The 14,177-nt window shown below is 34.5% G+C and overlaps 1 protein-coding gene across 1 annotated transcript; it reads right to left on the reverse strand.

Moving 5' to 3' along the window:
• Positions 1–1,018: 1,018 nt before the first annotated feature.
• Positions 1,019–7,141, reverse strand: LOC144849463 (uncharacterized). Its single transcript, XM_078706377.1, has 9 exons — positions 6,937–7,141; positions 5,123–5,803; positions 4,815–4,886; positions 3,905–4,701; positions 3,012–3,807; positions 2,416–2,912; positions 2,045–2,307; positions 1,713–1,961; positions 1,019–1,624 (listed from the first exon to the last, which is right to left on the reverse strand). The coding sequence occupies exons 2-9, from the start codon at positions 5,667–5,669 to the stop codon at positions 1,093–1,095; spliced, it is 3,753 nt and encodes a 1,250-aa protein (XP_078562503.1). The 5' UTR covers positions 5,670–5,803; positions 6,937–7,141; the 3' UTR covers positions 1,019–1,092.
• Positions 7,142–14,177: the final 7,036 nt, after the last annotated feature.

Consider the following 14,177-nt stretch of genomic DNA (forward strand, 5'->3'; position numbering starts at 1 on the left):
AAAGAAATGGACAAGAAATGGACAGAGCCATGTGGGGTCATTAAAACTGAATTGGACTGGGTCATTAGATAATGAGGAAACGGGACAATTGGCCAATGGGGCCCAAGAATCTAGGAGGTTGTTTTGAATACCGGCATACTAAAAACTGTCAATTTTAGGGGTTTATCACATGATCGATGTATTAAATGAATAAAAATATTAAATAATAGAATAATAAGACTTTAATTTTATGTTAAAAGTTGAGAAAGTCGACATTGTTTTATCCAATTTTCGAAACAAAATCCTTGTACTATAGTACATGAATTTTGTTTTTTAAAAAACGGTAAATTCGACTGCAATATGTGTGCTGTATTAGTTATTAATTAACTAGTTAAAAAACCCACCCTGACTTCTAATTGGCCAACAATATTCCAAGTAGTTTGATATTAAGTTAGCCTTTTTCAAAAATTGAGACAAAATTACCGTTAACTTTGTCTGTGGCTTTTTTTCTAGGCCACATGGTACCATACGATATGTGTAACTGTCAGAGGAGTAACTAAAGGTTACTGGATGATAACCTCTATAGTATGAGTTATTATCACAATATATTATTAGAATTGGTGGAAGGAATTATTTGATTCACATTAAAATGAATTGTAGTGGAATTGCTCTTGAAATAAATATAAAATATTTGAGAATTTACACTGCTAAGGAAATACTCTTGACAAGAATATAGAATTCACCATTTAATGTACACTCAACTGCAAAAAGTTTCCCCTCTGCTTTTTTTGTAAGGGCTTGGGACCTTCAAATACAAAGTGCAATGAATGATATAATGTAAATTATAATGTAATAATTAAAACTGAATATAATTTATAAAAATTACAAAATAATTTACAACATTAATCATTGCTCTTTGGATTTGGCAGCATTAAAAACTTTTTTTTTTTTTTATTATTATTAACTTTATTGTACATTCAGAATACCATTAGATATGGTGGCCCAATGGCCAAATTGCATAAAAAGTGAATATAAAATCACAGAACAAAAAAAAATCGAAGATATATGAAAGAGTATAAAAAGTCTATCCATGGCTACAAAAATCATTTGGAATCATTCTTGTTGCTGCTTTTTTTTCCGCTCTTGACGAAGGCGACGGATGGCAACCATAGTCGATTTCCATTCTTCAAAAGTCACATCAGATGTTGCAGCACAATACCAATTTCCATAGTACTGAGTGTGGTTCTTATTTAACCTTGGTTGCTTACACTTTGAGCACACAATCGCAGACGTTCTTGGTTTGTATATTTTGATCGGTTTCCCTTCCGATATGTCTTTAGCCACTCGTTTTCTGTACAAGAGGGTAGTTCTAGGAATACGAGTACTGCTAGCCTCAGGGACTGATGGTGGTGGTTTTGCTATCTCACCTGGAACTGGGATCGACGGTCTGTTTCCTGGAGTTGCTAGGCCGGAAGTGTTTTTTGGTAGGACAAATGTGAAAGATGGAGCGCTTGTATGAACGTTTAGCACCGCTGGCTTGGTTAAAGGTTCAAGTAGGGTTTTATCAGAGACAAGTTTGGGTACTGTTGCTGAGATGCCAGATTCCAACACTTGCCGCTCTTGCTTCTTTGATGTTCTGTTGTACCTGTTGTAAATAAATCAAACACAGTATTTAAAAACTTGAATGTATTTACTGTAGTGTAAAATAACAGTAATAACAAGTTAAAACTCACCACTGGATGAGTGTCGTACGATTTATCTCCATCAACTGAAGCTTAGCAAACAGCATCAGGTGTCCATTCGATAGCACTTTCCGACGAATGTTCTTGTAGCCTTTGGTAATGAGCGGCCAGCGCTGGAAACGTTTACCTTCGATAGATACGGTAGATGGATACGCTTCACACAGTTTGGTAATAATGCACTCCATATATCGATTGCAGTCCGGCCACTGAGCTGGTCCGGTGTTCTGACCTAAGAAGCATCTTTTAAAAAAAACAAACAAAGAAACGAGTTAGATTTAAGACTCATCATGCAACAAAGTGAGAAACGCTGGAAACTGCCTTACCGTCGAGTGCTTTCAACACCAGGTATTACGGAAGTAGTTTTACTTTTCTTGAACCTGCCTTTCGTCAAGTAATCTTGATGCCGTGCTTTGCGCTTAATGGTTTTGTCATAAGCATCCAGGTTGTTCCACAACTTTGCGACATGTTCAGCATGACTTTGACTTATCACTCCACTGTCTTCCTTAAACTGCATAAGGTAGTCTGCCAGGGCTTCAACTTTGGCGTAGCCTGGAATGTTGTCCGGTCCAGTGGAATCCTCAAGTTCCTAAATTGTAAAATATGAAAACAAAATAAATTATTAGACTCGTGCATTGTATTTCAAAACAGAAACAAAATTTGTGAGGTAGAAGCTAATAATACAAATTTAACTCACTGTGTCAATAAGGGCTGCTTTTCCTTCACCATCATCATCATTACCGTCACATAAAGGCAAGGGCTCCAGCTGGGGTGGTGAGATTTCTTTAGCATTTCGAGGTTTAAAACAACGCTTAGGTGGTTTGTAGTCAGGTTGAGTCTTGTCATCATAACCTTCATCAACATCAAAAGTGTAAATTTCTTCATCAAAGTCTTCATCATTAATGGTATCTGTTTTGACAGGAAATTGAGTTTCGAGTACTTTGTTCGACTGGCTATACAGGTACTCCACTCCGATGAGTTCTCCAGTGTACTTGTTTGGAATGATAAAACTTTTGTACACTTTTTTGCCAATCACTTGCTCTGCCAGTATGTTGAGAGCATGCTGATGCAGTCCACTATATGTACTGGAGATGGGTGCTCCAGACTGGGTAGCAGCTAGTGCACGGTTTGCATTCCATCGAACAAGTCCTTCCATCAGGTAAGCTTGGAAATGTAAGTCGCTAGCACGCTCACCTGAGAAAAAAATAAAACATCCATAATTATGAAATTATACAAAAATCAGTAGATAGGTTTGAAGATTTGGTAGATACCAAATAAAAAGTAATACTGTACCTGGAATAAACCTGTTAAGGTGAAGGTGAAACGATTCCAAAGAAGTGGAGCCTCTTGCGCAACGATAAACTGGCAAGGTAACTCCACCCTTAAGCATCTCGCTGGTTTTTGTGTAGAGCGGGATGCCTTCTGGATCCTGGATGCAGGCGATGTGTCGCTCTTGTGAGCTCCAGATATCCCAGGTCTGTTCGGAGTCTAAGAGTGGGACGCCCATTGTGTCACGGCCTTCTTCACCATCGAGGGAAGTCAGGAGCTCTCGGATTAGGTCGGCAGTCTCGCGAGTCCCTCGTGTTGTCCTGCGACAATGTAAAGCATACTCTTTCTTGCTGATGTTTTTCAATATGATGTCGTCTGTTGGGTTGGAATGCTTCTTGCTTGCAATGAGCTGTTCACGCTTGGCGAGCTTCAGACGTTCAACATCGTCAGCGCTCCACTCAAAAATGCAAGCGGAAAGACGTTTGAGAAAGATCGGATACAACTGATGTGATTCTGTTGAACAAGCTGCAGCAATTCTCCTCATGAAGTGCCAGATGTCCAGGCGAATTTGCATGTCAGGCCAGGCGCTGAACATCTTCCTTATGCTTGAATGACCGCAGCAGTCACGATCGACGTAGAGAATATCGGGAGGGGGTACGCCTGCCGAAGCATATCGGTTAATGATACCGTTTGTCATGTTGTTTAGGCCACATCCTTCTGCAGCAGTCAGGACTGTAATGAGCACCTGGCCGTGCTCATTTCCGACGTTTGTTGCCCATGCTCCTGTTCCACATGCACGACCGGCTAGCTTCCTTACAATCTGCAAAAAAAATATAATAATTATTAGGAAGAAAGCTTCCCGACAATCTGCAAAAAAAAATTAAAATAATTAAAAGCAAATTGCAGAAATTACTTACCCTTTTGGTCGAGTCAATCTTCAACACTCTTCCGAACGTCGATGTGATAGAAGCCTTGAGTTCGTCGATTCTTCCCATTACTTCGTTGCAGTAGATGGTGAGGAACCATTGGACAGTGGGAACAGGAATCATTTTAGACACCTCATCAAATTTAGAAGCAGCAATGACATAATCATCATGAGAACCACAGAACTTCTTGCAATTTTCTAAGTAGAGAGCCACTCTCTCATTCCACCGCCTTGTGTGTTGTTCTAAGACTTGTTGGCGAAGCTGTGATGGACTGTTCCCGAGACCACGGTACTTTAGAAGCTGCAGGACCCGGTTGTCGCAGGCCAAGTGATACGAAAGTACAACAGGAAACTGAAGGCGATGCGCTAAATCAAGTTGCTTTAAAATGTTTTCACTCCAGCCAATTTGTCTTTGTTGGCAGTTAGAGCACCTCAGTTGTTCTGTTGCAAGAAAGTAGTGGCAGTCTAAATCCAGGACTGGACGAACGATTCCATGGAGGCCGCCTGATGTTAGTGGATAGCTCTTGCATTCTGGCCGAGGGCAGACCAGCTTGACCTGCCAAGTCTTGCGGGGCAACCAAAGAAGAAGACGATGACCGAAGTAACTGTTGGCCATGGGTATGTTTTTGTTGAGCGGATCCGGTTGAGGTGGATAATACCAAAGTTGTTTGAGTTTAGTTGAATCCAACTCTGCGGTCCCTTTCTTCGATTTCTTGAATAAGGTTTTTGAAATCCACTGTTGATCAATCTCGGGCAAGTTCTTCTTCCATTTATCTGGTATGAGACAATCTGCAAGAAAAACCAAGACAAAATTGTATAATTAATTAAACTACATTATGTAATTTTCATTTTCTAGTTTTAAACATCAAACAAAATAATTAAAATTACATGAAATAAACTACCTTCACTATGTTTGATAGTTTCTGTAGTGGATGGCATAGTACTAACAGGTTTATAAGATGTATTTGGTTGAGCTGCAAGACGGAAAATTAAAGAATATTTAGCAGTAAACTACTTTCATTCGCTATCTACAGTATGCTAGAAAGCAATATATTTAAACAACACGATTTTATGATTGAGTATAAATGAATGCATAAAAAAAAACCTAAACCCAGCAAACCTACAACATTCACAGGCACTAAAAATGCAAAACCTCGAATTATTAATTTAGAAAATGCACAAAAAACACAATATATGAAATAAGTCTTACCTGGTGCATATGAGGTTGATGGTTGCAAAGAAGCATCAAAGACATCAGTACCAGAAAGTGTTTCATCTGTGACATCCTTAACCTTTTGTAGCTCAATACCAACAGGTATGTACGATGTCTGTCTAGTTGGGCATTTCCTGAGGCGTTTTATTTCTTTCATTGCTATGGCTTCTTTGCCTTCTGGGAAAGACTCCAAGTACCTCTTAAAGTTGAATTTGTTGATATTAAGTGAACTTGTACTTGGAATTTCATTAGCCATTTTAATTACAAAACATACTGCATATTCCAGTACATTTTCGACCATCCACTTGAATGTTTGTCCACTGTATTTACCATGCTGAAACCTGTAGCAGCCCAACACATCACATTCATCTTTGGTGTTTCCACCCAGCCTGCACACCTCCTTCAAGGCATCTTGGCGTACATCATCAGGAGTTAGACACTTGCCAGTTGGTCGTTTTCTCAAGCTGTTAAATACTACAGCAGCAGATGTATCTTCAAGAATTAAGGCACCCTCTTCACTGCGCCGAAAAGTTGGTCTTAACATACTGTACTGTCTATTGAACACCTGCAAAACTAAAAAAACTGATCAAAGGCAAAAATATATGTAAGTAAAGTATGTGATAAAAGAAAATGTTACCCGTATAATGCCACTGTGCACCGTGCAGTTGTAGTAAATGGCTGTAAATAAAGGAAAATCAAATCTAAATAAAATATCTGTGGGTTAAAATTTCTCAAGTAATAATTAATAGTAGACCAAGACTTTAAATGTAAAATATTAATAAAATGAATCACATAGCATTAAAACATATCTACTAAGAACAAACTATTTTATCTAAATTAAATTAAGAAAATATTACATATGAATAATTATGTTTTTTTTCAATTAACAAAACTATATAAAGAATTACAACATAAATTAGAGTAAATTGAATAATCTTTGTTTATTAAACAGTGTATGTATTAACTCTTTGATCCCTGAGCACTTCCTTTAATGCAATCAAATTATTTGAGAATCTTATCTAAATCCACAAATACAGTTGATTGCCTAATTAAACGAATGCTTTAGATCAAAGAGTAGAAGCCTACACTTAATTAAACAATCATTATAATAACAGTTAAATTGTTTATCTATCAATTAGAAGGCTTAGTCTGTTTCCCATGGATGCTATTCTGATACAGCACACATTTAGTTTTTTATAGTTTAAAATTATGTTTAGGCCTAAAATCTATTACAGGCTACATAGGCTAGTCTAACTAGTAGTAGGATTGTTAAAATATTAAATAAATTAAACTTTGAAGAATAGCTTACTTTAAACTAAATCGATAAATACTAATCTAAGCCTAGGCCTAGTCTATCTAAACTACCCGTAGTAGATAAGTTTTGAAGAAAAAAAATAACAGGGAGCCCTAAGTAAGTATAGCATCTTACTAGGGCCTATAGCCCTTGCAGGCCCATGGTTTGACTTACAATTCATGGCAACCAAAAAAGTCTTTCTATCTAGCCTAGGCGGCCTATATAGTAAATACATTAATTAAAGTAAGTGTCGAGTGACACTATATCTAAACCCTAACTAACCTATAAAGGCATGCGTTATTGTTAATACTTTATGAAATATATGTAGGCCTATTGGTAATTAGGGGGGGAAGTAATAATAGCAAATGCATTTTACCCCACAGAGCAGACCGCCAACAAGAATTAGCGTCGACCGCGGGGCTGGCACCCATACAAACACATTTGCTAGGCCATAGTCACGGCCTAGGCCAAACAAGTTATCAACACTTTAAATGCATGAAATCAATTTCGCTCTTACCTTTAATGCAAGTACACGTTCGAGTTGAATACAGCTACTACCAGAATTCGCCTTGAAATTAATAATAATAATAATAAGTCTAGAGGATTTGTAAAAAGATGTTGTCGCATGTAAATCTGGACAAAATCTCATCATTGTTTGTGTTGTGAAAAACTTGTGGAAGTCAGATATTAATTACGTCACTTTTCAGTGTTCTGATTGGTCAAAATGACGACATTTGGAACACTTTTCTAAGGCTCTGCTTACGTCACTTTTCAGTGCTCTGATTGTTCAACTTTTGGAACGCTTTCCGCTGCTCTGATTGGTCAATCAGTTGTTCAATTCATTGTCCAATTCTACAGCACACATTGGGTTATTTGTAGTACTATTAGTAAGGGAAATTTTCGAAAATGGCCAATTTTCGACCCTTTTATTTTTTGACATAAATGGTTACTATAGCATAATAAACATGCGCAGAGTCGAATAATGGGTTCTGCGCATGTCAATTGTGCTATAGTAACCAGTTTTATCGAAAAATAAAAAGGTTGCAAATTGGTCATTTTTTGAAAAAATCTCTGTACTATATATAGTAAGGGAAATTTTCGAAAAATGGCCATTTTTTTACCCTTTTATTTTTTGACATAAATGGTTACTATAGCATAATAAACATGCGCAGAGTCGAATAATGGGTTCTGCGCATGTCAATTGTGCTATAGTAACGAGTTTTATCGAAAATAAAAAGGTCGAAAAATGGCCAATTTTCGTCCCTTTTATTTTTTGACATAAATGGTAACTATAGCATAATAAACATGCGCAGAGTCGAATAATGGGTTGTGCGCATGTCAATTGTGCTATAGTAACAAGTTTTATTGAAAATAAAAAGGTCAAAAATTGGTCAATTTTTGAACAAAATCCCTGTACTATAGTCAGGGAAATTTTCGAAAAATGGCCTTTTGTTGACCCTTTTATTTTTTGACATAAATGGTTACTATAGCATAATAAACATGCGCAGAGTCGAATAATGCGTTCTGCGCATGTCAATTGTGCTATAGTAACCAGTTTTATCGAAAAATTAAAAGGTCGAAAATAGGTCATTTTTTGAAAAAATCCCTGTACTATAGTAAGGGAAATTTTCGAAAAATGACCAATTTTCGACTCTTTTATTTTTTGACATAAATGGTTACTATAGCATAATAAACATGCGCAGAGTCGAATAATGGGTTCTGCGCATGTCAATTGTGCTATAGTAACCAGTTTTATCGAAAAATAAAAAGGTCGAAAATAGGTAATTTTTTGAAAAAATCCCTGTACTATAGTAAGGGAAATTTTCGAAAAATGACCAATTTTCGACTCTTTTATTTTTTGACATAAATGGTTACTATAGCAAAATAAACATGCGCAGAGTCGAATAATGGGTTCTGCGCATGTCAATTGTGCTATAGTAACCAGTTTTATCGAGAAATAAAAAGGTCGAAAATTGGTAATTTTTTGAAAAAATCCCTGTACTATAATAGTATAGGGAAATTTTCGAAAAATGGCCTTTTGTTGACCCTTTTATTTTTTGACATAAATGGTTACTATAGCATAATAAACATGCGCAGAGTCGAATAATGCGTTCTGCACATGTCAATTGTGCTATAGTAACCAGTTTTATCGAAAAATTAAAAGGTCGAAAATAGGTCATTTTTTGAAAAAATCCCTGTACTATAGTAAGGGAAATTTTCGAAAAATGACCAATTTTCGACTCTTTTATTTTTTGACATAAATGGTTACTATAGCATAATAAACATGCGCAGAGTCGAATAATGGGTTCTGCGCATGTCAATTGTGCTATAGTAACCAGTTTTATCGAAAAATAAAAAGGTCGAAAATTGGTCATTTTTTGAAAAAATCCCTGTACTATAGTAAGGGAAATATTAAAAAAATGGCAATTTTTTTACTTTTTTATTTTTTGACATAAATGGTTACTATAGCATAATAAACATGGGCAGAGTCGAATAATGGGTTCTGCGCATGTCAATTGTGCTATAGTAACCAGTTTTATCGAAAAATAAAAAGGTCGAAAATTGGTAATTTTTTGAAAAAATCCCTGTACTATAGTATAGGGAAATTTTCGAAAAATGGCCTTTTGTTGACCCTTTTATTTTTTGACATAAATGGTTACTATAGCATAATAAACATGCGCAGAATCGAATAATGCGTTCTGCGCATGTCAATTGTGCTATAGTAACCAGTTTTATCGAAAAATAAAAAGGTCGAAAATTGGTCATTTTTTGAAAAAATCCCTGTACTATACTGCCCTGATTTACGAAAGGGCATTATCTCAATTTTTTTCAAAATTGAGATTTTTGTCTTACATGACTTTTGAGGGTATAATCTATCATTTAAACTTAACAGCTACTAAAAATTTTTTCTATAAATATTAAAAATATTTAAAAAATTAAAATCAGTTTGGGCATTATCTTTATTCATACCTACAAAAAATTCAGCAGAAAGCATTATCTTAAAAAAACAATACACAACAGGAAATGATCGCTTGACTGCACACTGAAGCAGTAACAATTATCCAATCAGAGGTCGACTTGATGCATGCTAATTAGCACGCTCAAACTATGTTTGTAGATGTTAACTAAAATAAATTGAATCTTTTAATCAAAATATTGTATTTGACAACACTAAAATAAATTTATGCGGATACCAAACTAAAATGGAAGAACATGACTACAAAGGACATTTTCAAGTGCCTATTGAATGAGTAGGCCTAAGTTTATTACTTTTTATTACTTATGTCTTCGTTATTATCCTTGAAAATGTTGAAAATGTAAAAAAAGTCCAATGGTCATTTGTAGTGTTTTCCAATTGATATTTAAATCAATGTCAAGCAACTTTTGTTATAAAACAATGGCATTGGGAAATTTGTATTTTAGTCTTTTGAATTACATTTTGATTGAATAGAGCTTTTTGGGTGTGGCTGTAAGTAAGCGTAGTCATTACATTGAATTCCATTACATTGATTATTCCTTTACATTGACTATTCTATTACATATTAATATAAGTTGCATAATATTAATAAATTTGTACTTTTTATAGACAACAAAATGTCTCATACCGACTTCTACGCATACTAAAAATTCATGATGTTTAAGAAGTACTATTTTAAAAAGTTGAAACAAAATTAAACCGGAAATGTGAATATATGGATACCAGTTATATGTCTAGAGAGTTTTTAAAGAAAAACAGGAATTCCACAAATTAAAAAAGACAACATAATAAAGAAATTGATTCCACAAACAGAAAACTTTTGGAAAAATCTACCTATCTAACTTCAAACGTACGCAATCTGTTAGAAAACGAATAAATATATCAAATACAAAACTTGTAAATATAATGCATAAAGCAATAATCTGTATCAAGAGAGAAAATGCGATAAATCACTGTACATCGAGTTTTTATAAATGGTTGTTTTTGTCATCAAATTTCATGATATCCTTCCAAAGCGAGCACCACAATCCCGCCCCTCTAAACCCATCCCCACCCCCCCACAAACACCCTCCCCACCCCTCGCCCAACAGCCACATGTTACTCCCTCTCATTACCTTTAACCTATCCCTAATGCAACATATTTGTCTTGTGCTATTAGATGTTTTGTAGTGTACATTCTATGTAAATATAGAGATAATGCCTTTTGTTAAATTATCTATTGTTATTAGTTAGTATGAATAATTTACAAGAAGGAATTATCTCAATTTTGACCCCCTAAAAAATAAATTATTAAAATAAAATTCATGTTACATATTTTCTATATATGTACTAATACCTATTATAACTGAAAAACCATTAATTTGTCTTTAGATTTTTAAAGATAAACTCAAACACGTTTTGCTTATTTACTCAAAACTACATTTTTTGAGATAATGCCCTTTCGTAAATCAGGGCAGTATAGTAAGGGAAATATTCGAAAAATTGTCATTTTTTTACCCTTTTATTTTTTGACATAAATGGTTACTATAGCATAATAAACATGCGCAGAGTCGAATAATGGGTTCTGCGCATGTCAATTGTGCTATAGTAACCAGTTTTATCGAAAAATAAAAAGGTCGAAAATAGGTAATTTTTTGAAAAAATCCCTGTACTATAGTAAGGGAAATTTTCGAAAAATGACCAATTTTCGACTCTTTTATTTTTTGACATAAATGGTTACTATAGCAAAATAAACATGCGCAGAGTCGAATAATGGGTTCTGCGCATGTCAATTGTGCTATAGTAACCAGTTTTATCGAGAAATAAAAAGGTCGAAAATTGGTAATTTTTTGAAAAAATCCCTGTACTATATAGTACAGGGAAATTTTCGAAAAATGGCCTTTTGTTGACCCTTTTATTTTTTGACATAAATGGTTACTATAGCATAATAAACATGCGCAGAGTCGAATAATGCGTTCTGCGCATGTCAATTGTGCTATAGTAACCAGTTTTATCGAAAAATAAAAAGGTCGAAAATTGGTCATTTTTTGAAAAAATCCCTGTACTATAGTAAGGGAAATTTTCGAAAATGGCCAATTTTCGACCCTTTTATTTTTTGACATAAATGGTTACTATAGCATAATAAACATGCGCAGAGTCGAATAATGGGTTCTGCGCATGTCAATTGTGCTATAGTAACCAGTTTTATCGAAAAATAAAAAGGTTGAAAATCGGTCATTTTTTGAAAAAATCCCTGTACTATAGTAAGGGAAATATTCGAAAAATGGTCATTTTTTACCCTTTTATTTTTTGACATAAATGGTTACTATAGCATAATAAACATGCGCAGAGTCGAATAATGCGTTCTGCGCATGTCAATTGTGCTATAGTAACCAGTTTTATCGTAAAATAAAAAGGTCGAAAATAGGTCATTTTTTGAAAAAATCCCTGTACTATAGTAAGGGAAATTTTCGAAAAATGGCCTTTTGTTGACCCTTTTATTTTTTGACATAAATGGTTACTATAGCATAATAAACATGCGCAGAGTCGAATAATGCGTTCTGCGCATGTCAATTGTGCTATAGTAACCAGTTTTATCGAAAAATAAAAAGGTCGAAAATTTGTCATTTTTTGAAAAAATCCCTGTACTATAGTAAGGGAAATTTTCGAAAATGGCCAATTTTCGACCCTTTTATTTTTTGACATAAATGGTTACTATAGCATAATAAACATGCGCAGAGTCGAATAATGGGTTCTGCGCATGTCAATTGTGCTATAGTAACCAGTTTTATCGAAAAATAAAAAGGTTGAAAATCGGTCATTTTTTGAAAAAATCCCTGTACTATAGTAAGGGAAATATTCGAAAAATGGTCATTTTTTACCCTTTTATTTTTTGACATAAATGGTTACTATAGCATAATAAACATGCGCAGAGTCGAATAATGCGTTCTGCGCATGTCAATTGTGCTATAGTAACCAGTTTTATCGAAAAATAAAAAGGTCGAAAATAGGTCATTTTTTGAAAAAATCCCTGTACTATAGTACAGGGAAATTTTCGAAAAATGGCCTTTTGTTGACCCTTTCATTTTTTGACATAAATGGTTACTATAGCATAATAAACATGCGCAGAGTCGAATAATGCGTTCTGCGCATGTCAATTGTGCTATAGTAACCAGTTTTATCGAAAAATAAAAAGGTCGAAAATTGGTCATTTTTTGAAAAAATCCCTGTACTATTATAGTAAGGGAAATTTTCGAAAATGGCCAATTTTCGACCCTTTTATTTTTTGACATAAATGGTTACTATAGCATAATAAACATGCGCAGAGTCGAATAATGGGTTCTGCGCATGTTAATTGTGCTATAGTAACCAGTTTTATCGAAAAATAAAAAGGTCGAAAATCGGTAATTTTTTGAAAAAATCCCTGTACTATAGTAAGGGAAATATTCGAAAAATGGTCATTTTTTACCCTTTTATTTTTTGACATAAATGGTTACTATAGCATAATAAACATGCGCAGAGTCGAATAATGCGTTCTGCGCATGTCAATTGTGCTTTAGTAACCAGTTTTATCGAAAAATAAAAAGGTCGAAAATTGGTCATTTTTTGAAAAAATCCCTGTACTATAGTAAGGGAAATTTTCGAAAATGGCCAATTTTCGACCCTTTTATTTTTTGACATAAATGGTTACTATAGCATAATAAACATGCGCAGAGTCGAATAATGGGTTCTGCGCATGTTAATTGTGCTATAGTAACCAGTTTTATCGAAAAATAAAAAGGTTGAAAATCGGTCATTTTTTGAAAAAATCCCTGTACTATAGTAAGGGAAATATTCGAAAAATGGTCATTTTTTACCCTTTTATTTTTTGACATAAATGGTTACTATAGCATAATAAACATGCGCAGAGTCGAATAATGCGTTCTGCGCATGTCAATTGTGCTATAGTAACCAGTTTTATCGAAAAATAAAAAGGTCGAAAATAGGACATTTTTTGAAAAATCCCTGTACTATAGTAAGGGAAATTTTCGAAAAATGACCAATTTTCGACTCTTTTATTTTTTGACATAAATGGTTACTATAGCATAATAAACATGCGCAGAGTCGAATAATGGGTTCTGCGCATGTCAATTGTGCTATAGTAACCAGTTTTATCGAAAAATAAAAAGGTCGAAAATTGGTCATTTTTTGAAAAAGTCCCTGCGCAAAGGGTACAGCTCAATCTTCTCATTCGGAAAGGTAAAGAACGCAAAAAGAAATGGACAAGAAATGGACAGAGCCATGTGGGGTCATTAAAACTGAATTGGACTGGGTCATTAGATAATGAGGAAACGGGACAATTGGCCAATGGGGCCCAAGAATCTAGGAGGTTGTTTTGAATACCGGCATACTAAAAACTGTCAATTTTAGGGGTTTATCACATGATCGATGTATTAAATGAATAAAAATATTAAATAATAGAATAATAAGACTTTAATTTTATGTTAAAAGTTGAGAAAGTCGACATTGTTTTATCCAATTTTCGAAACAAAATCCTTGTACTATAGTACATGAATTTTGTTTTTTAAAAAACGGTAAATTCGACTACAATATGTGTGCTGTATTAGTTATTAATTAACTAGTTAAAAAACCCACCCTGACTTCTAATTGGCCAACAATATTCCAAGTAGTTTGATATTAAGTTAGCCTTTTTCAAAAATTGAGACAAAATTACCGTTAACTTTGTCTGGGGCTTTTTTTCTAGGCCACATGGTACCATACGATATGTGTAACTGTCAGAGGAGTAACTAAAGGTTACTGGA

The sequence above is a fragment of the Antedon bifida genome, chromosome 8, assembly GCF_963402885.1.
Source record: "Antedon bifida chromosome 8, ecAntBifi1.1, whole genome shotgun sequence".
NCBI classification, from domain to species: domain Eukaryota; kingdom Metazoa; phylum Echinodermata; class Crinoidea; order Comatulida; family Antedonidae; genus Antedon; species Antedon bifida.